This window comes from Bombyx mori, chromosome 17 (assembly GCF_030269925.1).
Source record: "Bombyx mori chromosome 17, ASM3026992v2".
Classification (NCBI taxonomy): Eukaryota; Metazoa; Arthropoda; class Insecta; order Lepidoptera; family Bombycidae; genus Bombyx; species Bombyx mori.
In genome coordinates this window covers 16049695-16073511 of record NC_085123.1, presented here as the reverse complement: position 1 = coordinate 16073511, position 23817 = coordinate 16049695, and the positions used below count along the sequence as shown (strand labels likewise).

Here is a 23817-nt window from a genome sequence, read left to right as displayed (position 1 = left end):
TTCTAAGGTCTCAAGTATAGTTACAACGGCTGCCCCACCCTTCAAACCGAAACGCATTACTGCTTTACGACAGAAACAGGCAGGGTGATGGTACCCACCCGCGCGAACTCACAAGAGGTCCTACCACCAGTAATTACGCAAATTATAAATGTTTGTAATATAAACTAAAATTGTTAGCCGGCACGTTCCAAATCCCACTAAAAAATAGAAAATAAATCTTAATAAATTTGAATAAAAAATAGTGTAAGAAAAAATGATTTTATTGTAAAAAAAGCATGGGGTGCATGGTATCAGTAGTTATAAATATTTTACACATATGAGTAGAAGGGCTATTTTAATAATATCCGGAAAAGCAGACCACGCTTTTTTTTTACAATAAAATCATTTTTTCTTACACTATTTTTAATTCAAATTTATTAAGATTTATTGATAGCTATTAACCTTCAGTAACAACTTAATAGTAAATGCAGTTATCAACTCGAATATAAAGCATGAATGCAAGAATAATTAGAATAAATAAACATTCTCGTTATTATCTCGATTGTTGTTCAAAGACTATAATAGACTCTTCGACATATTATTATGTCGTCATATGTTCGACATATGTCGAAGAGTCTATTATCGCAGTCATAGTATATATATACTATGACTGCCTTCGATGACTCATTTGTTTCTATCGATAATGGCGTTGCGCCCGCGCAACATGCTCACCGCCCTAGCCCGGCTGTGTTTTATGACCCAAACTGCAGCGACAAAATAACTCTACTAACGGCCGTTTTCAATAACGTATCTGAGTTTTCGGATAGATAGCTATCTCCGAATATCAGCAAGAGCGTATCTATCCTTAGTTTGCGTTTCACAATCACGGATAAGTGCTATCTCTCTTTAACCAACAGTAGATACCTTCTTCCCTCCGATTTATCCGAGCCTCTGGATACGTTTCGTTCTACTACAAATACGAAACAACATCAGGATCAAGACCTATTTTATTTTATTCTAAATTATAACTATAATTTAACCAGCATATTGTAGACTATCATAAACACATTTGTTTATAACAAAAAGTAATAAAAACATATGTAGATTTTTTTAAATTGGACGTATTGCTATTTTTACCCTAGTCGAAATTATGAAACGAAACGTTTTGACAGTCCGTTTGCCATTAAGCAGTGATCAGTTTCTTTTGTTTGTTTTTCTATTGTTTACCTACTATATTAGATGATGACTTACCTCATAGAGTGACTTACCTCCAAAACGCTTTAAAACTTTCGTTTATAATTCTAAGTGTGTTTATAATTAAACAGCTACAGTGAAATAAAATGAATTCTGTAAGTATCTATGAACTACATTGATAATAATAATTTTACTTTGAAAACTTTGAGTTCAAGTTTAGAAAATATATCTTTTTCAGTCAAGAAAGGCAGCACCCATGACAAAAGATGAGACGATGATTCTAGCAGAACTTGTGGCGGCGAAAAAACATTTCAATAATAAGGCAACAACTGCCACAAACAATAAATTGAAGGAGCAGGCTTGGCAAACCCTTGTAAATGATTTTAATTCGTCGAGTCGTCGTTTCCCACGAACTCCATCGCAGCTTCGACTAAAATGGGAAAACTTAAAGAACGCTACGGCAACATAAGAAACAACCTTAGTAAGGTTAGTATAATTAGTTGATTGTTTGTCTCTAATAACACATTGATAAACATGATTTTTTCTTCAGGTTGCCGTAGTATTTGAAATAATTATGCTCTTTGTTACAGGCTGGAGGTGGTAAGGATTGCAGATGAAATATTGGATAAAGCATGCACATTGTTGTAGGTCACATATAATATTTTTAACACTTTTACAGCCAAGCGGAAACAAGATGGAACAAAAGAAATGCAAGGCTAGCATAGGGACAATGCATTAGCAGAATATCTAATAGCAAAAAAGAGACTTGACTTGGAAAATAAAGAAAAGGAGATTGTTGTAGCAAAAGTTAAGTTAGATTTAGATAATTTAAAAAATTAAAAATTACTTAAAAGGAATATTAAATTTCATAAATTAAGTAGGCAACAATAATTTTATGTTAGATAGTTTTTTAAGTATATGTACAAATTCTAAATTAAATATCTTGCATGTACTAACTACCATGTAATTATCATTTTGGAAAATAAAAAATAGTCAAATTATCTTTGGAGTTTATTTTATAAATTATCTTTGGAAGCAATTATTTATAAGTACATAGTTGTATTTCAGATGTAAGTTTTGAAAAATTGTTACGAACAATTATATTATTTTCCTGTAATGTATCTGCGACTGAAATTTCTGATTCTAATTCTTCTAAATTCATACTTCTGACGATATTATGCAGCATGGTAGCTATAATAACAGCTTGCATATTTTCTAGTTTTAATCTACTTTTCAATGATATACAGGGAGTCTTCTTTTACAAACACCAATGCATCTGAAAATTATACATTATTCGCTTAAATTATTTTACAATACAGTATAACAAGCTCTTAACTAAAAAAAAAGATTACCTCTCTATAGTATTTCTTGTTTTAATATGTGATTCATTTTAAATCGTTCCGATTGAGTATGTGGGTTAATTAATCACGTTAAAAGATAGGGTTGTGGGGATAGCCTCTATCGGCAAGCAAATAGCAATTTCCAAGTCCACCTTGTTATCAATGTTCTCTTGATATGTAGATAATTTATTATAATAGTGTCATATTAAATTCATATAAACACCTAAATATATAATATAAATAAATAAAAATATAATAATAATAATATAAATAAGGTAATATAAATAAGAAATACCTTTTCAATCGGAATGGTTAATTATAGTTGTATCTTATGTAGACCCAGGCCATCAAGCAACAACATTTTGAAACATCAATGATGCATTGCATACAAATTACACATTCAAAATACTCTTTTTCTATTTCTAAATTCCTCTCCTATATTTGAACCTGTAACACAAATATAAAATGTAGAGGTATCAGTGTGTAATAAGAATGAAGGTAAATAGCCTACCAGGTTATAGTATTAGTATATGAATGTCATTTAGGGCACTATGGGAATCCAGCAGTATTATAGAATTCCTGTTGAGTGTGATTTTGTAACACAACAAAAATTTGGTATAATTTTGCTATTGCTATAAACAAATATAAGTTGTAATAACGAGTACTTTTATGGTTAAAATTTATCTTACCTTTTTGACGTTACACTCAAATATGGTCTCATTAAATTAATCAATTCATTCACAACACCTTTGCTCAGAAATCTATAGTCAAATTCGTAATTATTGATCTTCGCCATGTAATTCAGACGATCTTTATTTTCCTAACCATATGATATCGGCCTCACTATCACTATCTGCATCACAATCCTTTATCATTTGAAATAATTCCATATCACTATCATCACTGCTACAATATGCCAATATGAAGAGAAACAATTATTAAATTATAGCGATTTACTTTCGAAAGATAAACATGTAACCGGCCGATTTTGACAGATAAGCGAATGCCCATACTAGAGATAGCGCTGCCTACCGGAGAGTTACTTAAAACTCATATTGAAACGGAAGTAAGCACGATTTGAATGAGCGTTCTATCTTTAGCAGGCTATCCGTCCTCCCGACGATGGATAGATAAATCCGATAAGAACTGCTGCCCGTCGATAGGTTATTGGAACGTAAGTAAGGACAAAAATATAGATTTGTCTATCTTTAGTAACCGAAACTAGGGATAGATAGGTTATTGAAAACGGCCGTTAGTATAGTTTGTATTAATGTTTCTACGACGTTTTTGAAATTTATCTATTTTAGCTTATTCAGGACTGTTGCAGGCACCATTATCTAAGGTTACCTGGACACTGCGTTTAGGACATTAAAGCCAGACGAATCTGTTTACCTTTGAAGTCGTCGTGGCCTAAAGGATAAGACGTCCGGTGCGTTCGTGTTGAGCGATGCACCGATGTTCGGATCTCAGGCGGATACCAATTTTTCTAATGAAATACGTACTCAACAAATGTTCACGATTGACTTCCACGGTGAAGGAATAACATCGTGCAATAAAAATCAAACCCGCAAAATTATAATTTGCGTAATTACTGATGGTAGGACCTCTTGTGAGTCCGCGCGGGTACGTACCACCACCCTGTCTATTTCTGCCGTGAAGCAGCAATGCGTGTCGGTTTGAAGGGTGGGGCAGCCGTTGTAATTATACTTGAGACCTTAAAACTTATCTCAAGGTGGGTGGCTGCATTTACGTTGTAGATGTCTATGGGCTCCAGTAAACACTTAACACCAGGTGGGCTGTGAGCTCGTCCACCCATCTAAGCAATTAAAAAAAAAAAAGTAGATTAAAAGCCTAAACATTTGTTTTGCATATATTTTTGGGTTTCTGTACAAAGCTGAGTCAAGGCCACGATGAATATCAAATTAAATATTTGTAATCGTTAATAATTGTGAAGTAACTTCAAACACATACTCATATAATCAGTGACACATTATCACTTCGAACGTTTAGCAGTTGTTCTTGTAACTCGTGCCTCAAAAAATACAAGTTAATTTTAAAGGTAACATAAAAGCTATATAAAATTGTAACTAAATGTACTTTTACGGTTTAATCTCGTATTTTCTATTGTCATTATATTAAATCCGATGTTTTTAATCCGATGAATTTAATTAAGTAGTTTTACGACTAGCTAAAACCAAAAAAAATATATTTAATATAAAATATATCGGCCCCTAATGATCTCGTTCGTTGAAAATCAAATCGAATCAAAGTCAAATCGATCGATAGCTTAAATCGATTCCTTTTGACTTGGATGAAATTCGGTCAGTAGTTCCCTTTCATCCCTTAACGATGGTTCCTCATCATCGTCATCATCTCAGCCTATAGATGTCCACCGCTGATCAGGGGGACGGCGGGATGGATGTAACATGCTCTGCGTAAGCCCTGTCCCGCCGTCTCAATAGCACTGACGGGGTTCCCGCCCGGTCCGGGGAATGGCGCCGGCTGTGAGCGGCAGCAGTTTTTAGTGAGGTTCGACTCCCACATACCCCACCTGCCATGCGGATGGGAACCAGCGATTTTCTCCTGTGGAAAAAAACTGCTGATCAGAGGCCTCTCTAACTGATCTCCAGTCCGGCCGATCCGTTGCCACTTGTGTCCTTAGTGCGAGTTTTTTAACGTTCTCGATAGCGTAAAAGTTAGCTCATATTTGTATGGAATGGGATCGTTTGCGTACGTTTGCCGTTAAGGGCGCTGTTCCAACTGCATACAAAATTGGGTTAACTTTTACGCTATCGAAAACGTTGAAAAACTCGCACTAAGCACACTGTATCCAACGTGACCCAGAACTTTTATTTTTATTTTTCCATCCTGCCAGTTTGTTTTATTCGATTCCAATCATCAGTCGATTTGACATAGATCGACCCTAATGCGCGAACGAGACATCGATTTTCGGAGAGCGATCAACACAGTGTATTAAACTATAACCCGGCTTACTTAAAACAGATCACGTTACCGTACCATTCATTTTGAAACCGTACAAAAGCGTAATGTGTAGCTTCCTCACGTCTGCGGTATCGAATAGCCAAGAAATCTCCAGCAGCAGGAGCTCTAATTTAAATGTGTTTGTTATTATTAGCGAGCAAAATCGAAAGAATCACATCACTACATAGTATAAAACAAAGTCGCTTTCTCTGTCCCTATATCCCTATGTATGCTTAAATCTTTAAAACTACGCAACGGATTTTGATGCGGTTTTTTTTAATAGATAGAGTGATTAAAGAGGAAGGTTTATATGTATAATAACATCCATTAAATAGTGGAGAAATCAATAATAAATTACAGTTTCCGAAGCGAAGCGAGGGCGGGTCGCTAGTTTTTAATAAACATCACAATGTGTATTGCGTGTATGCCATGCCGCTTGAGTGAGACCTAAGATTTAAGTATACTATGTATAGTATAACGGCTGTCCCAACTGGTAATTAGAAATGCATTACTGCTTCGTACCTGGAATAGGCAGGGTTTTGGTACCCACCGGCGACGACCCACAAGACGCGGTAAAACTCCCAGCAAATGTTAATAGTGGTAATATAAAATAACCTATTTTTTGAAGAAAGAGTTTAATTATTTTTTTATTTCTTAAGTGGGTGGACCAGTTCTCGGCCCATCTAGTCTTAAGTAGTTACCGGAGCCCATAAACACCTACGACGTAAATGCCGCCACCCACCTCGAGACATAAGTTCTAAGTCACAGTTTTAACATAACATTACAGTAAATTATACTTAGAATAGCAGATAAGTACATTGTTTATTTCCAAATATGTATTTCTAAAACTAGGATTTTGTGTCGAAAAAAAAAACACCTATCAATCTGTTTATCATCATCATTATCCTGCCGTTCTCCCAGTCACCAGGGGTCGGCGCAACATGTTTTCTCCTTCCATACTCTTCTATCATATACCTATATCAATCTGTATGTCATATAGTATCAATATGTATACCTATACAAAATCTTCATTTACAGTTGTTTCTTGTTAATATGGAGAGAGAACTGAAAGACAAAATTGTCGTAATAACAGGGGGAGCATGCGGAATTGGTTTTAGTATTGCTGAAAAATACTTACAAAACCAAGTAGCAGCAGTAATAATTTTAGACACACAACAAGAAAAAGGAGAAAAATCAACTAAGATATTAAATGAAAAATACGGAAACAAAGCTATATTCAAGAAATGTGACGTCACTACAGATTTAGACCTGATTTATTGTGAAATAATCAACGCATATAAATACGTAGATATTTTGATAAACAATGCTGGAATTTCTGAAAGAGACAACCCTAGATTAACAATGAATGTCAACGCTTTAGCACCGATCGAATGGACCCTAAAATTCAGGAAACACATGAGCAAAGAGAATGGAGGAAAAGGCGGAACTATTCTGAACATGGGATCTCTTTTTGGTATTCGTTCCTCATACTTCGGACCTGTATATCAAGCTTCGAAACATGCCCTCAATGGTTTTACAAAAGCTATTGGCCATCAGTTCAATTTTGATAACAGCGGTGTGAGAGTAATTGCTCTGTGTCCAGGTTTTACAACAACGTCTTTAGTTAAAAAATATTTAGATGAAGATGCTGAGAAGAATATCCCTAGTCATATTTTAGAGTTCGTTAGGAGCATGAAGTTTCAGAGTGTGGATGCCGTCAGTAACGCTGCCGTAGATATTTTCGTCAAAGCCGAAACTGGAACTATTTGGGTTATTGAAAATAACGTTTTATTACAACACGAATACGAAATGTGATTAAATGATTTTTGTTTGATTAAATTTTAAGCTGGTCATGGTATTTTTTTAGATAGTCTTCCTAAAAGAAATATTTAATTACAAGCGAAACATGCCTTTTTATTTTTGGGCCGGGGTCCTTCTACGAGGTCCCCGTATATGAGACTGGTCCGCGACTGCGAGACCGCGGGCCCGAGGATGTTTTCAGGACTACCCACTAAACGACTCCTCTGCATCATCATCCCAAGGACAAGCGCCACGTGGCTGAATGCTGATTTTCTTGCAAACATTAACGGTCAACGTAGCTCACCCGTATAGCGTCTACATTGATGTAAAAGGTACAAATGTAATGAAAACAAAAGATTTATCGATAAACAAATGACTGAATACGAAAATAGGCTTTCATATTTTTTTATAATAAAATAATTTGACTTTACTATTTATTGCTAGCCATAAATGAATCACGATTCAAATGGCCACTATCTAGAGAATAAAGACCTATTTATCTAAATTATATACGGAGATTTCGGTCATCACAAGTGCTCCAAAATAGTTAAGCATTATCACTTACTTTGAATAGTCCTAACTCTGAATTAGTGTCGCAATTCCTTCACTGTGCGTAGCTTGACACACTTATCATATTTGTTCTTGCTATTTTGAAACAATTGGAAATATCTATTCTAACCATAACAATTGGTTTTCATCAAATAAATTATACATGTTATAAAAAAGCAGATTTATGGATTTGCACGATATGATTGATATCAGTGCTATTGTTTAATTAAACCAACAAACATGAAGAACGATTTAAACAACTGCGTTACACACTGCTTAACGTAGGTTTTCAAACATAAAGTGCAATTAAACAACAATAATTATTCGATAATACTACAATAATAATAAATCGAAGGACTACAATAATAATTTCAATTACATAATACTGTTACGCGCTGAGGTTCGAGATCTAGTATTGTGTTTCCGCTATCTGACAATAGATGACGGTGTACTTCTCGAGCGTTCTAGGTGCTGCTAGATCTTTCGATATTCGTTCGACTATTTGGCGATAGATGGCGTTACTCTTACCGGCGAACAATACTATTTTAGTGTAACTGATTATAATAATAATTATTAAACTATTTTAATTTAATTGAAATTATGATTTTAGACCTTTGTTCTTATCAGGCGCCGAGTGTACAGCATCGTAGCCTGTGTCTGTTTGTGAATCGTGTCAGTCCAAGATATCGGGCTTCTACCTTATAGTTATTTCCGTCCACTTTGCCACTGTTCCTCTAAAAACCTTTTAATTAAAAGGTTAGTTGTAAAAAAAATAAGGCTAGCCACATTAAAAAGTATGCAAGTTTGTTGTTTTATTTATTGATTAGATAAGTCCACGAGCTCCACGGAATAAGTCCACGTGAAGTCGTCGTGGCCTAAAGGATAAGAAAGACGTCCGGTGCATTCGTGTTGAAGCGATGCACCAGTGTTCGAATCCCGCAGGCGGGTACCAATTTTTATAATGAAATACGTACTCAACAAATTTACGATTGAATTCCACCCACAAACCAACCCTTAAAATTATAATTTGCGTAATTACTGGTGGTCGGACCTCTTGTGAGTCCGCGCGGGTAGGTACCACCAGCCTACCTATTTCTGCCGTGAAGCAGTATGCGTTTTGAAGGGTGGGGCAGCCGCTGTAACTATGCTTGACCATATAGCTTATATTTCAAGGTGGGTGGCGCATTTACGTTGTAGATGTGTATGGGCTCCAGTAACCACTTAATACCAGGTGAGCTGTGAGCTCGTCCACCCATCTAAGCAGAAAAAAAAAGAACCTGGTGTTAAGTTCTTACTGGAGCCTTTAGACATCAACAATGTAAATGCCAGCGCCCACCTAGAAACACGAATTCTAAAACTCAGTTTTTACACTACAACGGCTGCCCGTCGGCTGCTGCATTCAAAACGGAATGCATCATTGCTTCACGCTAGTAATAGACAGGACAATGGTACTTACACGTGTTTTCTTCCAAGTAAAGGTATTCGTAACTAAACGTTTACTTCCTAGTGAACGTATTAATAGTGGCCGTACAAATTGAGTGCGCACTCAGAATAAGTTATACTCCGCGAAATAGGCACTGTCCCTGTGATACCACTTTCATCGGGGGCCGAACCTCCTACGAGTATGTGGGACTTGACGATCTGCAAGGTGTTGGGGGGAGACCGTGGGCCCAAGGAATTTTAGGGCCCTACTGCACTAAACGACTCCCCTGCGCTCTTAAGCCTGACGTCCGATCTCCGTCCGGGGTCAGAACCCGGTCAGAGTAAGGGGGTTCCCGCGGTAAACACTATTACCAGACTCGCGGCGCCCCCCGAGGACGCCCGACCGTCGTCGAGGCGATAGTCGACGACCAACGACGCTGGTCTCTGAGGTACGGCAACCGCCCGAACTCAGAAAGGTGCACGTCATGTCGGTGTGTGTGTGTGTATGTGTTTGAACACAAAGCGATCCAGCGGAAGGAGTGTTTCAAAATTTTTGTTTAGGTTTTATTTATTTTTATTACTTACAGTCCGCGCGCGAGCTCCGAGGAATTTTAAGGAATGTTGTGAATGTAATGAACTAGTGTTGTAATTAGTCCATATTGCGCTATCGATGCTAACACATCTTAAGCCTCTGTGCGAGTGTAAATTATAAAATAGTTCTATGAGGGTATTATGTAAAAAAACAATTGATCACGTATGAATTTAATTTAATGAACAATTATTGAACAAAATGAACGTGAAATCTTATTAATTACTCTCGCAATCAGATTAATCAGTAGTTGAAGAATTTGATGTACTATTATCACTCTCCTCGCGTACTTCAATAACAAATGATTCGACAAACATCCTCCATTAAGCCATCCTTTTGCCAGTAATGTTCCTCTAATGCTAAGACATATTAATTATGCTAGTGCTCGCCATTCCTTTTTCATAAAATTAAATAGCTACTGGTGTAAATAAAAAGACTTAATGTAAGACTATTTATGTTAGAAATCACACGTAATTACCACTGCTATCGCAAAACTAAAAACAACGAGTCGGTAAACGTACTCTCACGTTAAGGTCGACACTAGTACTGGGAGAGTGCGGGGTATGAAGCGACGGTCGGGCGCTGTGCACGCCCGCCCGCTTCCTTCCGAATCCTCGGAACTTGCGCGCGGACCGTAGATGGATGAGCGTGCTCACGGCTGGTGTTAAGCGGCTACCGAAGTCCATTGAAATCAATAACGTAAATACCGCAACCTACCTTGAGACATGAGTTCTAAAGTCTAAATTATTACAGTAAAACGGCTGTCCTACCACCATTAAACCACAAAGTACTGCTCACGACAGCAATAGGCAGGATGGTAATACCTATCCGTGCGGACCATAAGACGTCTTACCACGATTAATTACGCAAATTATAAGTTCTGTGGGTTTGATTTTTATCACACGATGTTATTCCTTCACCGTGGAAGTAAATCATGAAAATTTGTTAAGTATGTAATTCATCAGAAAAATTGGTACCCGCCTGCGGGATTCAAACATCGGCACATCACATCGCTCAAGACGAGTAGGCGTGGACGACTTTTTTTTTAAACTTTCAGAAAATACAGTTTTTAGGTTTACGTTTTTTTTCTGTCATTATTCTTCAAATGACTATAAAGTACTAAAGAGACATACCTCACTTCATAATATCCATGTTTACAAGCACACAAGTTTATGAATACTATCCGCCGCATGCAATATTGTAGAAAGCCATAAACATGTCAATCTATTATAAACAATTGCCTCACATGAATGCACATGCATTGTTTGTCAAATATAGAAGCAATATATACTTTTCTTTATTTAAATTGAACGTATTAATGTGGATTAATATAAAGACAATTTCTATCATCAAAATGGCAACAGTTGGCTCAAAACAGTCAAGAGATGTTGGGCTACATAATTCTGGCCAGTTTAGCACTTTACAGAATAGCAAATGCTGCTGATGAGCGCGAAATCGAAGGCAAAGTTGTCGTCGTGACTGGAGCAGCGCAAGGAATCGGCTATGCTATCGCCGACAACTTTTTAGCTAACGGTGCCGGTGTTGTTATAATACTGGACAAAAACTACACCAAAGGAAGCTGAGGAGAATCTAAAATACAAATACGGTAATGATAAAGCGTTGTTTCTTGAGTGTGACATTACGACAGACCTATTCGTTTGGGATCGACTAGTTGAATACATCCAGAATATTGACGTGCTAGTTAACAACGCTGCCGTAATCGACGTGGATAATCCAAGAAACACCATTACCACTAACACAATAGCCTTGATCGAATGGTCCATGAAATTCTCCGAACACACAAGATTGGATAAGTGCGGGCACGGCGGTACTATTATTAATGTGGCTTCAGTGACTGGACATTGGGTGGCACCATTTTTCCCGGCCTACATAGCATCGAAATATGGCGTAGTCGGGTTCTCTAAATCATTTGGCCATGCATATAATTATAAATCAACTGGTGTGAGGGTCGTGGCTTTATGCCCAAGTTTCACGTTAACTCCATTGGTATTCACGAAAATTGTTTCGGATGAGCAGGAGGATGCTTTTGACAGATACAGGAGTAATCAAGTATGGCAAAGCGCTGATGAAGTTGGCATAAGAGCTGTTGAGGTCTTCAAAAATGCCGATTCGGGGACATCTTGGGACGTGGTCGGAGGAAGTCCAGCCTTCGAATCACTCTCCACCGAATATATTACCATACCTGACGAAATAATTCCTGAAGGAACATGTCAAGTTGATTGTGAATGTGACTGAATTATAAACTATAAAATGAGATATCATTTTGAAAATAAAGAATAATGTCTTCTTATGAATAAAATCACATAGAAGCTTTTATTTTCGTTTCCGCTCCTTAAAAATCTATTTTGAAAGCTCCCGGTACGACATTTGTTGCGCAATAAAAAAGCCTTCCCCAAAAAACGTTCGGTTACCTTAGGTATTCCATTAGAATACAATAATTATAGTCTCTTTGTGATGGTAGCTATCACAGAAAAAAAAATATTTGACAGAAGCCCGAATCTCGCTTACGACATTTTTAAGGTACACTTGCATAAATACAAGTTCCGAACAACTACATTCGGATCGTCTGTTTATCGAGCAATATCACCCGCTCAGTGAAAGATCTTTCCTTTGTCGTATACCGCCATCTCCTAACACTTAAACATCGTTTTCTAATGTACTCAATAGTCACGCCCCATCTAGTATCTGGTGCAAATGTCTACTTAAAATTTAAACTTTACTACAAATTATTGAAAAATTTGCATAGATAGAAGTGTTTGTATATGTTGCGACAACTGCTTAGTCTTTCCTTTAAAAAAAAAAAAAAAAACTAGTGTCTCAGTTAAAAAAATATATATTACAAAAAAAAAACAGGCAGTTGAGCACACAAATTTGTAGGGTGTGGTTGTACGGCCGATCTGACTCTCCCTCTGTAGGTTACCCTCCTGAATTCCGGCAGCCAACGGACGTGGGTTGACCCGCTGAAGCACCACGTCTGGACTCCTGGAGGTTTCCTGGGCTGGCTAGATCACCAGGGTACGGGTTACTGTGCGGAGATGACCTTTTCAGCACAGACGCAGATTATCAAGCGAAGCAAGAAGCGTGAAAGGCAGCAAGGCATGAACCCTGGAAGCGATAAGACCAATTTCACAAACTGGTTTATCTACCTTCCGATCTGGTTGACCAACGAGAACTCGAGCAAGGTACCCACATCTTGTGGCGAGATTATCGTGGTAGTGGTCAACCAGAACGGAGTAAATGCACAATAAAAAATGAAAGCAAAAAAACAAGTGAAGAAGCAAACAAGCTGTGCATGATTAGTAAAATATAAAAAAAAGTAATGCGTTAAAAATATATAATATGCCATTTCCAACTCACCCTAAAAGCGGGGTCGAATCCGTTTATTTTAATCGTGTTAATATTAAACAGCACACGATATTGCTGTACTAAATATATTTTTTAAATAAATTATTTGTAGGTAAGTCGTCTAGGTTTGAAAACGAACTTTAACTGAACTCGAATACAAACGTAAGACTAATAAGGAAGTCTAGTGACGACTGCCGGCGGCTGCGCAGTGTCTGCGCCAGCCGAACCTACGTCTCGGGGGGAGGTGGGAACTATTGTTCTCACCTCAGCGGTACAGTCGATAAAATAACTGCTTTGAACATAAATACTTTTGTTTTAAGGTTTTTTTTTATCTTTTTATTTTTCAGACGATTTCAGTTGTAACATTACGTTACATTACCCCCCGTCGCGCATAAGGATTTTAATTTTAAAATTAAAATCCGCAATTTTCAATCGTGTATCAATTTCTTACAATCACCTTTCACACAACCTTTCATACTTCACCAACAGTCAAAATAAATCAAATAATATGTAAAATTATAAGACTCCATAGCATAACGAAAGTCATAAGTCTTATCGGCTTACGACTTTTTGCAAGAAATGTAAAAAAAGATTTTAATGGGCATGGGCAACAAAAACGAAACGTAACAACTATGAGTGTTGTCCTAATATTTTCAAGTCTTTAATATGCCAAGTGCCTATGTTTTTACCCGACATGTCTTCTAGAACGTAGACAAGTGGCGAGAGTTTTTCGACAACTTTGCACTTGATATATTTCGGTGCTAACTTCTTACTAAAAAACTTATCTTTGTCACTCAGGACGTAAGCGCGTTTATAAACAGTATCTCCTACATTAAATTCAAAAGGCTTTCTGCGTAAATTATAGTTAGCAGTGTTTTTTACGTGTGCGTGATATAGAGATTTCTGAACTTGATCGAAGATGGAGCTCAAACACCCTAGGTTTTCGGCATACACATCTCGAGGTAGAAACAAAACTTGATCACCCAAATCAATATCAGTATAATGAGAGCCACATACTACTAGTTCTCTCCCAAAGACAAGGAATGACGGAGTGAAACCAGTAGCCTCGTTAACCGAATTATTAATGGCAAACTGGACACTAGGAATAAAAGTATCCCATGATCGATGATCACTATCTACAAACGTAGAAATACAAGTAATAATTGTTTTGTTATACCGCTCTACGGTGTTCACCTGGGGGGTATATTTTGGCGTGAAAAATACGTTTGGTATGTTATACTTTTTAAATAGTGCATTTGTATGACTACTAATGAACTGAGAGCCATTATCGAGAAAAATTGTTTGAGGCACACCCTGAACGAGGAAAATTTGCTCTTCTAAAATTCGGACTATAATGTTTGAAGTTGCCTTTTTAATTGGATAAATGTGACAAAATTTCGAAAAACAGCAAGTTATCACTAGAATATGGCAATTTTGTTTTCGAGTCACAGGTAAAGGACCCATTAAATCAATCGATAACATCTGATACGGTCGAGAGCACTGCTTGGGGCGACCCATTTCTCCAAGAGTAGCATGGTTTTGAATTTTGTACTTGAGACAAGTGGAGCATGAACCTACGAAATTTGCTACGTCTCGATACATGCCTGGCCAATAGTATCTAAGGGCGATACGTCTGTAGGTCTTAAAAATACCCAAATGACCAGCAGTTGGCTCACTATGATTCTCAGCAATGACAGTGTTTCTAAGTTCTGAAGGAACTACCTCTTTCCACGAAAATTCATTTGTGAGATAACACTTATTCTTACTACAACGGAAAAGAGCGTCATTTTTGATATGATAATTTGGATAATGTACAGGCTGGGTCAAACAATTATTATAAAGGGTCTTATACCAATCATCACTAGAAGTCGTGAGTGATTTAGCAGTAGTGATAGTAGTGACCGGGACAGCTCTAGACAAAGCGTCGGGAATCACATTGTCTACACCGCGGCGGTGTTTGATTTCAAAATCAAACGACGATAATCGAACTCCCCAACGTGCAAGCCTACCCGTAGGATTGTTCAAGGAAAGGAACCACTTAAGTGCGCTGTGGTCTGTGTAAACCGTGAATGTCTTTCCGTTCTCCAGATAGCAACGCCAGTGCTCGAGAGCCACGAGAACAGCTAAGGTCTCACGTTCGGTAATGCTATAATTCTTTTCGGCCCCCGATAAGGACTTGCTCATATACGCTATAGGGTGCTCTTTCCCCTCAATAGTTTGTGTGAGCATACCACCTATCCCATAGTTACTTGCATCTGTATGGACTTCGAAAGGCAGATCATAATTTGGGCAGGAGAGGACAGGTGCCGAGACCAAAGATTCCTTAAGTTTTTTGAACGCAGTGTCGGCCTCATCTGTCCACTGGAAGGGAGGTGTTGATTTTTTGTTCGATGTCAACCTATTAAGCGGCCCTGCGATAGTGCTAAAGTTTGGGACAAATCTCCGGTACCATGTTGCCGTGCCTAGGAACCGTTTCAAGTCCTTACGACATGTAGGAGTTGGGTAATTTAGAATGGCTGTAACTTTATCCGGATCAGTCCGCAAACCATTCGCGTCGACCACATAGCCTAAATATTTAAGTTTACTTCGAAAAAATTCACACTTTTCTAAATTAATTGTTAGATTAGCATGGCGCAGTTTGTCTAACACGCGAAGAAGAAGACTAACATGCTCATCAAACGTGCTACTTACTATTATCACATCATCTAAATATGCGAACGCCTTGTGATCCATGTTGCCAAACAATAAATCGACTAACCGCTGTTGCGTAGAAGGCGCATTGGTCAAACCAAACGGTGTAGTCTTGAACCGTAACGTCCCTCGTCCCGGAACGTAAAATGCCGTCTTGTCCATATCTTCGAGTGCTATTGGTAATTGCCAGAAAGCCTTTGATAAGTCAATACTGCTAAGATAGCGCGCGTCTCGCAAGTTGTCCAATATCTCCGATATGTAAGGTAAGTTATAAGCGTCGCGTTTTGTAACAGAGTTTAGCTTCCTACTATCTAAGCAGAACCGCGGCTGACCATCTTTTTTAGTGACTAGCAATACCGGGGATTGCCAGGCACTCTCACAAGGCTCAACTACATCAAGCTGGAGCATTTCGTCTACTTGCTCGACTAGGATTCTCTGTTTCTCTGGTGAAAGCCTATAGTAGCGCTGTCTCACAGGAGGAGAATTCCCCGTGTCGATGTGGTGAGTAATTAAGTTTGTGCGTCCAAGTCCTTTGCGCTCAAAAGATATTTCTTCAAACTGCTTGGTAATATTGTCAACGACGGCCTTTTGTGATTCGTCCAAATAATCATACGAGCGCAAAAAATTGGTTGGGCTACCAACATCTAAATTAGCCAATGGAGGGCCGGGGAAATGAAGAGAACTCAAGTACTTCGGGCAAATTTTAAATGTGTGCCAAAAGTCAATCCCTAAAATAAGCGATGATTGAACTTCTGGAACTACGTGACTCTGAATAATGTGGAACTGGTTTTCGAAATGCACTGGCATATTAATATAGCCTATACTTCTAAGATTTTGTCCACCAGCCGCAATAATAGTCAATTTATCATCAGTACACAACTCCAGCCCACGACTAACTAATGCACTATGAGCATTGTTGCCTAAAATAGTAACCACTGAGCCTGAATCCAAAAGGCCGGAAACTGTCAAATCGTGTATCTTAATATTAACATAGGGTCTTTTATCGTTAATTGGTTTTGTATGCAGAATTGAAGCAACCTTGTAGCCATTAAAAAATAAACTAATTGTTTTTAACCAATTCTTCCATTCATCCTGGCTGGTACGGTGTATCTTTACATGTTCCAGGGACAATGGTTTGCTACAATTCTGCAAATTTAGTTTTTTGGAGCCTGTTTGCCAGTACAATTTGGACACTCAGGTTTCTTAACTCCCTTGCGACCACATTTAAAACACAAAACTTCCGTATTACTGCAGTCCCTAAAACTATGCGTATTGTTGCGGCACCTAGGACAATAGGGTAATTTTTCCCTTGCATCGTGATGACTTTCTTCAATACTGTGTAGATATTTTTGATTAATATTAGGGTTCCTGTTTATTTTTAATGGTTGATACGACTGTTTGTTGTAACTATAGCTAGATTTATAGTCGTAGGTCGATTTCGCCTTGGTCGCATATTTGTACGCAAATTCTGGTGCCAAGGTATCGGAAGTCGCTGCAGATGGTTCTCGAAAGTGGACGAGCCTAGACTGAACAATTTCATAATTCCTGCACAAGGATCTCAATTGATCAATGTTACATATTTCAGTAGCAGAGGCTAGAGTGCTTGCATAGCAAGGGCGGATATTATGTAATACTATTTCAAGCTTGTCCTCTTCCGAAAGTGATTTTAAGAGGCGGGCAAACATACCCGAGAGAATAGCTAAGTATATCGTAATATTTTCCGTTTCCCCTTGAGTCCTAGCACGAATCTCAGCAAGTAAACGGTAATCATAGTCTGCTTTATCAAAATCTTTTTTTAAAAGAACAACAAGATCATCCCAAGATGAAACCTGGTCCTTAATACTCCTGAACCAATGCAGCGCATCATCTGTAAATATTTCTGTAGCAGATGAGAGAAGTTTTGAGTCGGGGATGCTACGCGCCTCGCTAAATTCGTAAACACGTTGAATAAAAGATCGAACACATGACTTACCATCGAACTTCAGCCTACTCAGTTCTGAAGTAACACCTCTATCACAAGTAACAGCGACATTAATTGGTGCCTGAATGCCAGGTACAGAAGCAGATGCTGAACTAGATACACCAACTAATAGAGGATCAACTGCCTTTTTGCTTAATTTCTGGAATTTTTCATAGGATTCTTTAAAAAGTTTACTACAAGCAGAGTGCGGCTTCTCTACTTCATCAACCACTATTCTGTTGATCCTATGATAAAGGTGATGAAAAATATTCTCTATGCGCGATAATGTACTTTTATCAGTAGGGCTTGACTCGAGACTTGCATTGACTTTATTCAGCAAGTCCAAAACAGATTGAAGATCATCTAGGGGTTCGAGATGAGAACATAATACATCTTCTGAAGGAAAAGATTGACTTAATTTGCTAATCTGTTTCCTAAGATCAGCCACCGTAGCACCGGGGGTCTCACCTCTTATCGCAACTTCGTATTCCAGTTCAGTTTTTTGTAGGGATAAAAATTTTATCGTAAAAACCATAGTGATGCCTCAGGGTTAGCCCGAAATGGCATACGAATAAAATAAAGGAATATAGTTAAGAAAAAAAAACTCCGTTCTGTTACAAAGTTCGCACCAATAAAACGTCTAGGACTAAATAATAAAAAAAATCCAGAAGAATGCAAATAAAGCAAAAATATACATGTACTATTTAAATAAAAAAATCGTCTGGATTGTATTAATACAAAAAAACAAGCTTTTTGTTTAATTAAATTTTAAATTAACAAAGAAGAAAAAAGAAAAAAAAAAAAAAAAATCTTATTGCACTTTTGTTTAGGATTGTACCTATTTTTGCTTGAAACAAATCTTAAATAAAAAACGTTAGGTTTGTAAGAGTATCATAAACTAAAAATGTAGGTACACAAAAATAACACAATATAGGACATGTACAGTACGACGATTTTTACAACACTTAGTCACAACACAATAATGTTTAACAAAAGGACACACACACACGTATAATCTGCAACCACTTGACTCAAGAGGCAAAGTCAGATATAACCACGTAAAGGGCGCCAGTGCGACAACTGCTTAGTCTTTCCTTTAAAAAAAAAAAAAAAAACTAGTGTCTCAGTTAAAAAAATATATATTACAAAAAAAAACAGGCAGTTGAGCACACAAATTTGTAGGGTGTGGTTGTACGGCCGATCTGACTCTCCCTCTGTAGGTTACCCTCCTGAATTCCGGCAGCCAACGGACGTGGGTTGACCCGCTGAAGCACCACGTCTGGACTCCTGGAGGTTTCCTGGGCTGGCTAGATCACCAGGGTACGGGTTACTGTGCGGAGATGACCTTTTCAGCACAGACGCAGATTATCAAGCGAAGCAAGAAGCGTGAAAGGCAGCAAGGCATGAACCCTGGAAGCGATAAGACCAATTTCACAAACTGGTTTATCTACCTTCCGATCTGGTTGACCAACGAGAACTCGAGCAAGGTACCCACATCTTGTGGCGAGATTATCGTGGTAGTGGTCAACCAGAACGGAGTAAATGCACAATAAAAAATGAAAGCAAAAAAACAAGTGAAGAAGCAAACAAGCTGTGCATGATTAGTAAAATATAAAAAAAAGTAATGCGTTAAAAATATATAATATGCCATTTCCAACTCACCCTAAAAGCGGGGTCGAATCCGTTTATTTTAATCGTGTTAATATTAAACAGCACACGATATTGCTGTACTAAATATATTTTTTAAATAAATTATTTGTAGGTAAGTCGTCTAGGTTTGAAAACGAACTTTAACTGAACTCGAATACAAACGTAAGACTAATAAGGAAGTCTAGTGACGACTGCCGGCGGCTGCGCAGTGTCTGCGCCAGCCGAACCTACGTCTCGGGGGGAGGTGGGAACTATTGTTCTCACCTCAGCGGTACAGTCGATAAAATAACTGCTTTGAACATAAATACTTTTGTTTTAAGGTTTTTTTTTATCTTTTTATTTTTCAGACGATTTCAGTTGTAACATTACGTTACAATGTGGTCTTGAATAATTAACACATTGTTAATTCAAATATTAATTTTGAGTTTATTTAAAAAAATATTCACAAAAACATTATCATTAACACATTTAATTGTTTGGTTTTGTAATTGTTAGGCTATCTAAACAGAATTATTCAAAATTAAATTACTTCTCGCAACATAGTATTACTTCCCTCTATTGTCGAGTCACGTAACTTGACAATCTATAAACTGAAGTGTACAATAATAAAATAAATTTTTATGTCCAAAAAAAACAAAATAAAAAATACCTATTAAACACCTACCAGCAATGTTTTCTCCAATTTCCTGCAATGAACGAAAGCAATAAAGCGAGGCACATAAGTGGCGGCTAAATAAGAACTCCCAAATTTAATTATCTCTGCAATAATCAAAGATCCCTTGTTCCCTTTCGTGGAGCCTAAATTAGGGAGGGTGTTTCACATCAAGGGATGTTGGATATTGGGAAATTTACTGGCAAAAACGTTGTATGCGTAATGCATGTAGTATGAAAGGCTCATGAAATAAATTAACTTAGACTGTAGTGGACTGTAGGATTAGGATGGGCAAGGAACTTGATAAATAAACCCGCGAGGATTGCACGTATAAAATTTATATTTTTAGAAATTTTATAATTCGCGTACAATAGCACGGAAAAAAGAGAATGACAAATCTAAGACATTCCAAAATTCAAAATTCTAAAGTAATGTCAAAAACCACAACCACAACATTAAAAAGGTTTTATACCAATTTGTTGGGTTGCCAACATGCTGCGGCCTCAGAAATGTTATGAATATTTTCAAGAAAGTTATACAATGCTATATAATACTAATGTAATAACTTACACTCACCATTTCTTTATGGGATATAGACAATTTTTATAATCATCTATGATAAAATTTAACATTTAAGAATTAACTTTAGACACAAAATGAGAAATGCAAAGATAGCCTCTAATCAGTACATCATATTAAGAATACCTGGGTCAGCTCAACATTTCGATGCGCCTCACTACTACATGCGCGCGGAGGAGTTTCGGGTTCTTTGGACATATCGCCAGAAAGAGAGGTGACAATTTGGAAAAGCTGCTGGTAACAGACAAGGTAGGCGGAAGAAGACCCAGAGGCAGAAGTCCAATACGCTGGTTGGACCAGATACGCTCCCTCAATACTTCAGTCCATGTTGCTATCCACAGCAGAGGATAGGCAGGAATGGCGCAGAATATTCCAGGAGAAAGTTGTTAGAGGAGGCCACGACATTGAGCATCCTCAGCATTGAGGATTATCGACGCAAGGAGGAAGACCTGGGTCAGAGACGGACCTGGATATTGTTTTGATTAAATACCGGAGACCATAAATATAAAAAATATGAATGAAATTTATATATTTATAATGGATTTTATGACCCGGTAACTAAAACCTTTAGGTCACGTCTTATTTGAATTAATATTCTTATTTTTATGAAAAATGATAAAATGGAGTGAAATAAAATGAACATGATTAATTTGAGACATTAGTCAACTGGGATGAAATTAAATGATATAAGATGTTATAATATGGGATGATATGATGGATCTTAGTAAAATGGCGGTAATTTACTGAGATTTTTTCAATGGACTTTCACGGACTTCAATGGACTTCAATGGCTTTGTTTCATTTTCCCACATTTGTGCACTTTCACAGATATTAAACAGATAATAAACCACCATTAATACACAGTTAAGCCTGAAGAAACACTAAATAGACAAAATAAAACAAATCAACAATAACTTCACACCTCGCGCTCCCGCCAAAAAGTCCAAATTACCAGCCTTTAGACATAAGGCGAATTCTCGATCGTACTGTGTAATTGCAGTCCTTCAAATCAGAACTCGGCAGTCGGAATGCTTCGCAATAGAAATAGGCAGGATGATGATATCCACCCGACCGGGATTACAATACGACCTACCACTAGTAAAAGCCGGTCGGCAATAATACTAAGAGAACGCAGCTGCCCATTGTCCGGTGTAACCCTTAGTACCTTTTGGTGGTAGGACATGTTATGAGTCCGCACGGGTAGGCACCACCACCCCACCTATTTCTGCCGTGAAGCAGTAAGTTTCGGTTTGAAGGGTGGAGCAGCCGTTGTCCTGCTAAAACTGAGACCTTACAACTCATGTCTCGAAGTGGGTGGCGGCATTTACGTTGCAGATGTCTATGGGCTCCGGTTACCACTTAACACCAGGTGGGCCGTGAGCTCGTTCAAACATGAGCGGATGGGTGCACCGGATGAATGCACCGGACGTCTTATCCTTAAGGCCACGACGACTTCAAGGCTACTATCAATAGGTAGGTTAAAAAACACACACACACACACACATACAGATAGACTAGTGCTTCTAATAAACATTATGCAAAACTCGTGAAAACTAAAAAAAAAAACTATCTACATAATTATACCATAAACTGCAAAATAAAACTTTCACATTGAGGCATATTTAATAGCAAACATTTTATTCAAAACATTTGCAGGAATTTTCTTGAAACAAATATTTTAGTGAGCTCTAACGTCGAGAAGGAATGCAACATAGTGGAGTGTAGGCAAAATACGTACATGGAGTTATCCTATAATCATCATTATCCTGCCCTTCTCCCAGTCACCTGGGGTCGGCGCAATATGTTTTCTCATTCCATACTCTTCTATCATATACAATTTATTCGCTCACTCCCCTCTGACCCATATCGTCTTTCACGCAATCCATCCATTTCTTCTGAGGTCTACCTCTTCCTCTATATCCTTCCACATTCATAGTTAAAACTCTCTTACCAACCTCATTTAAATTTCATCTCATCACATGTCCATACCATCCCAAACGCGCACTTCTCAGCTTCTCTCTCACATGTGCCACTTTCAGACTTCCTCTAACATTTTCATTCCGTATTCTATCCATTCTCGTTACTCCATACATCCATCGCAACATTCGCATCTCTGCTGCATGCAGTCGCCTTTCAGTTCAATCGAGTTATCCTATAATATGTGTATCAATTATCTTTAAAGCTGGTATATCAATAAAAGAGACACAAAGTAATTTAGCTGCTCTCTTCTTCCACCACACAAAAGTCAAGCAGAAAGTTGTTAGTGTTTGAAACAATTTATAGCAATCTATATTAATTAATTTATTAATTATTAGTTTAAAATAATTTATTACAATTTATATTAATTTATAGGTTACGACGACGCTTGCAGCTGAAAGTAAGTATTGTACTTTTTGACGAAGCATGTTGCGGATAATAATCTTATCTTATACCTTTAAACGAGCAATTCTTGTATATTAATATATATAATCTGAATCTCGGAAACGGCTCCAACGATTTTCGTAAAATTTAGTATACAGGGGATTTCGGGGGCGATAAATCGATCTAGCTACGATTTATTTTCAGAAAATGTTGTTTTATTCGTGTTTTCAACAATCAACTCTTCCCGGCATATATTGGCGAATAATAATACTATTTTTCTTAATTTAGGACAACTAACCGCTTTAAAGATAAAACAAGATGGCGTTATCAAAAAAAAAATCGGTCATCATCTTAGTATGTTTAAAATATTAGCCAGTCGCAACGGCTCAGTGTGAATGACTAATAAGCAAATTTACGTATTAATAAAGAACATTTTAATTATATTTCTAGCTAGATCGAGCATTCATCGAATCAAAACTGCAAAAAATAATTAAATTCTACAAATGAAATTCTTTTATATGACTCCTCACTTGCACACACGGAATAGATAAATAAGGTGGCCTTTCCAACCTTATTTATCTATTCCGTGCTTGCACCTTTCCGAGTAGAATCTTTTTACATCACATTTTCCACAATGTTTATTAAAAAGAGTCCACTCCACTTCCAACTTTTGTGTCATAGAAGAAACATCAATTTGAACAAT

General features: G+C 37.5%; 2 protein-coding genes, 3 long non-coding RNA genes and 1 other non-coding gene across 6 annotated transcripts; 4 read left to right on the top strand and 2 right to left on the bottom strand.

Annotated features, from left to right (window-relative positions):
• The first annotated feature begins 1308 nt into the window (after positions 1-1308).
• LOC134200493 (uncharacterized) lies at positions 1309-2174 on the top strand. The gene is made up of 2 exons (XR_009975452.1): positions 1309-1659; positions 1764-2174. It is a non-coding gene; the product is annotated as an uncharacterized LOC134200493 (long non-coding RNA).
• LOC134200494 (uncharacterized) lies at positions 2172-3530 on the bottom strand. Its single transcript, XR_009975453.1, has 2 exons — positions 2809-3530; positions 2172-2449 (listed from the first exon to the last, which is right to left on the bottom strand). It is a non-coding gene; the product is annotated as an uncharacterized LOC134200494 (long non-coding RNA).
• Positions 3531-4488: 958 nt separating this feature from the next.
• On the top strand, positions 4489-7346 carry LOC101735322 (15-hydroxyprostaglandin dehydrogenase [NAD(+)]). The gene is made up of 2 exons (XM_012690580.4): positions 4489-4572; positions 6534-7346. The coding sequence occupies exon 2, from the start codon at positions 6549-6551 to the stop codon at positions 7308-7310; it is 762 nt and encodes a 253-aa protein (XP_012546034.1). The 5' UTR covers positions 4489-4572; positions 6534-6548; the 3' UTR covers positions 7311-7346.
• Positions 7347-11235: 3889 nt separating this feature from the next.
• Positions 11236-12111, top strand: LOC101747118 (alcohol dehydrogenase 1). Its single transcript, XM_062673507.1, has one exon. It carries the CDS (start codon positions 11638-11640, stop codon positions 12109-12111), a length of 474 nt encoding a protein of 157 aa, XP_062529491.1. The 5' UTR covers positions 11236-11637.
• A 580-nt stretch (positions 12112-12691) lies between these two features.
• LOC134200505 (uncharacterized) lies at positions 12692-14226 on the bottom strand. The gene is made up of 2 exons (XR_009975463.1): positions 13234-14226; positions 12692-12981 (listed from the first exon to the last, which is right to left on the bottom strand). It is a non-coding gene; the product is annotated as an uncharacterized LOC134200505 (long non-coding RNA).
• A 1309-nt stretch (positions 14227-15535) lies between these two features.
• On the top strand, positions 15536-15635 carry Mir3414 (microRNA mir-3414). The gene has a single exon (NR_107692.1). It is a non-coding gene; the product is annotated as a microRNA mir-3414 (primary transcript).
• Positions 15636-23817: the final 8182 nt, after the last annotated feature.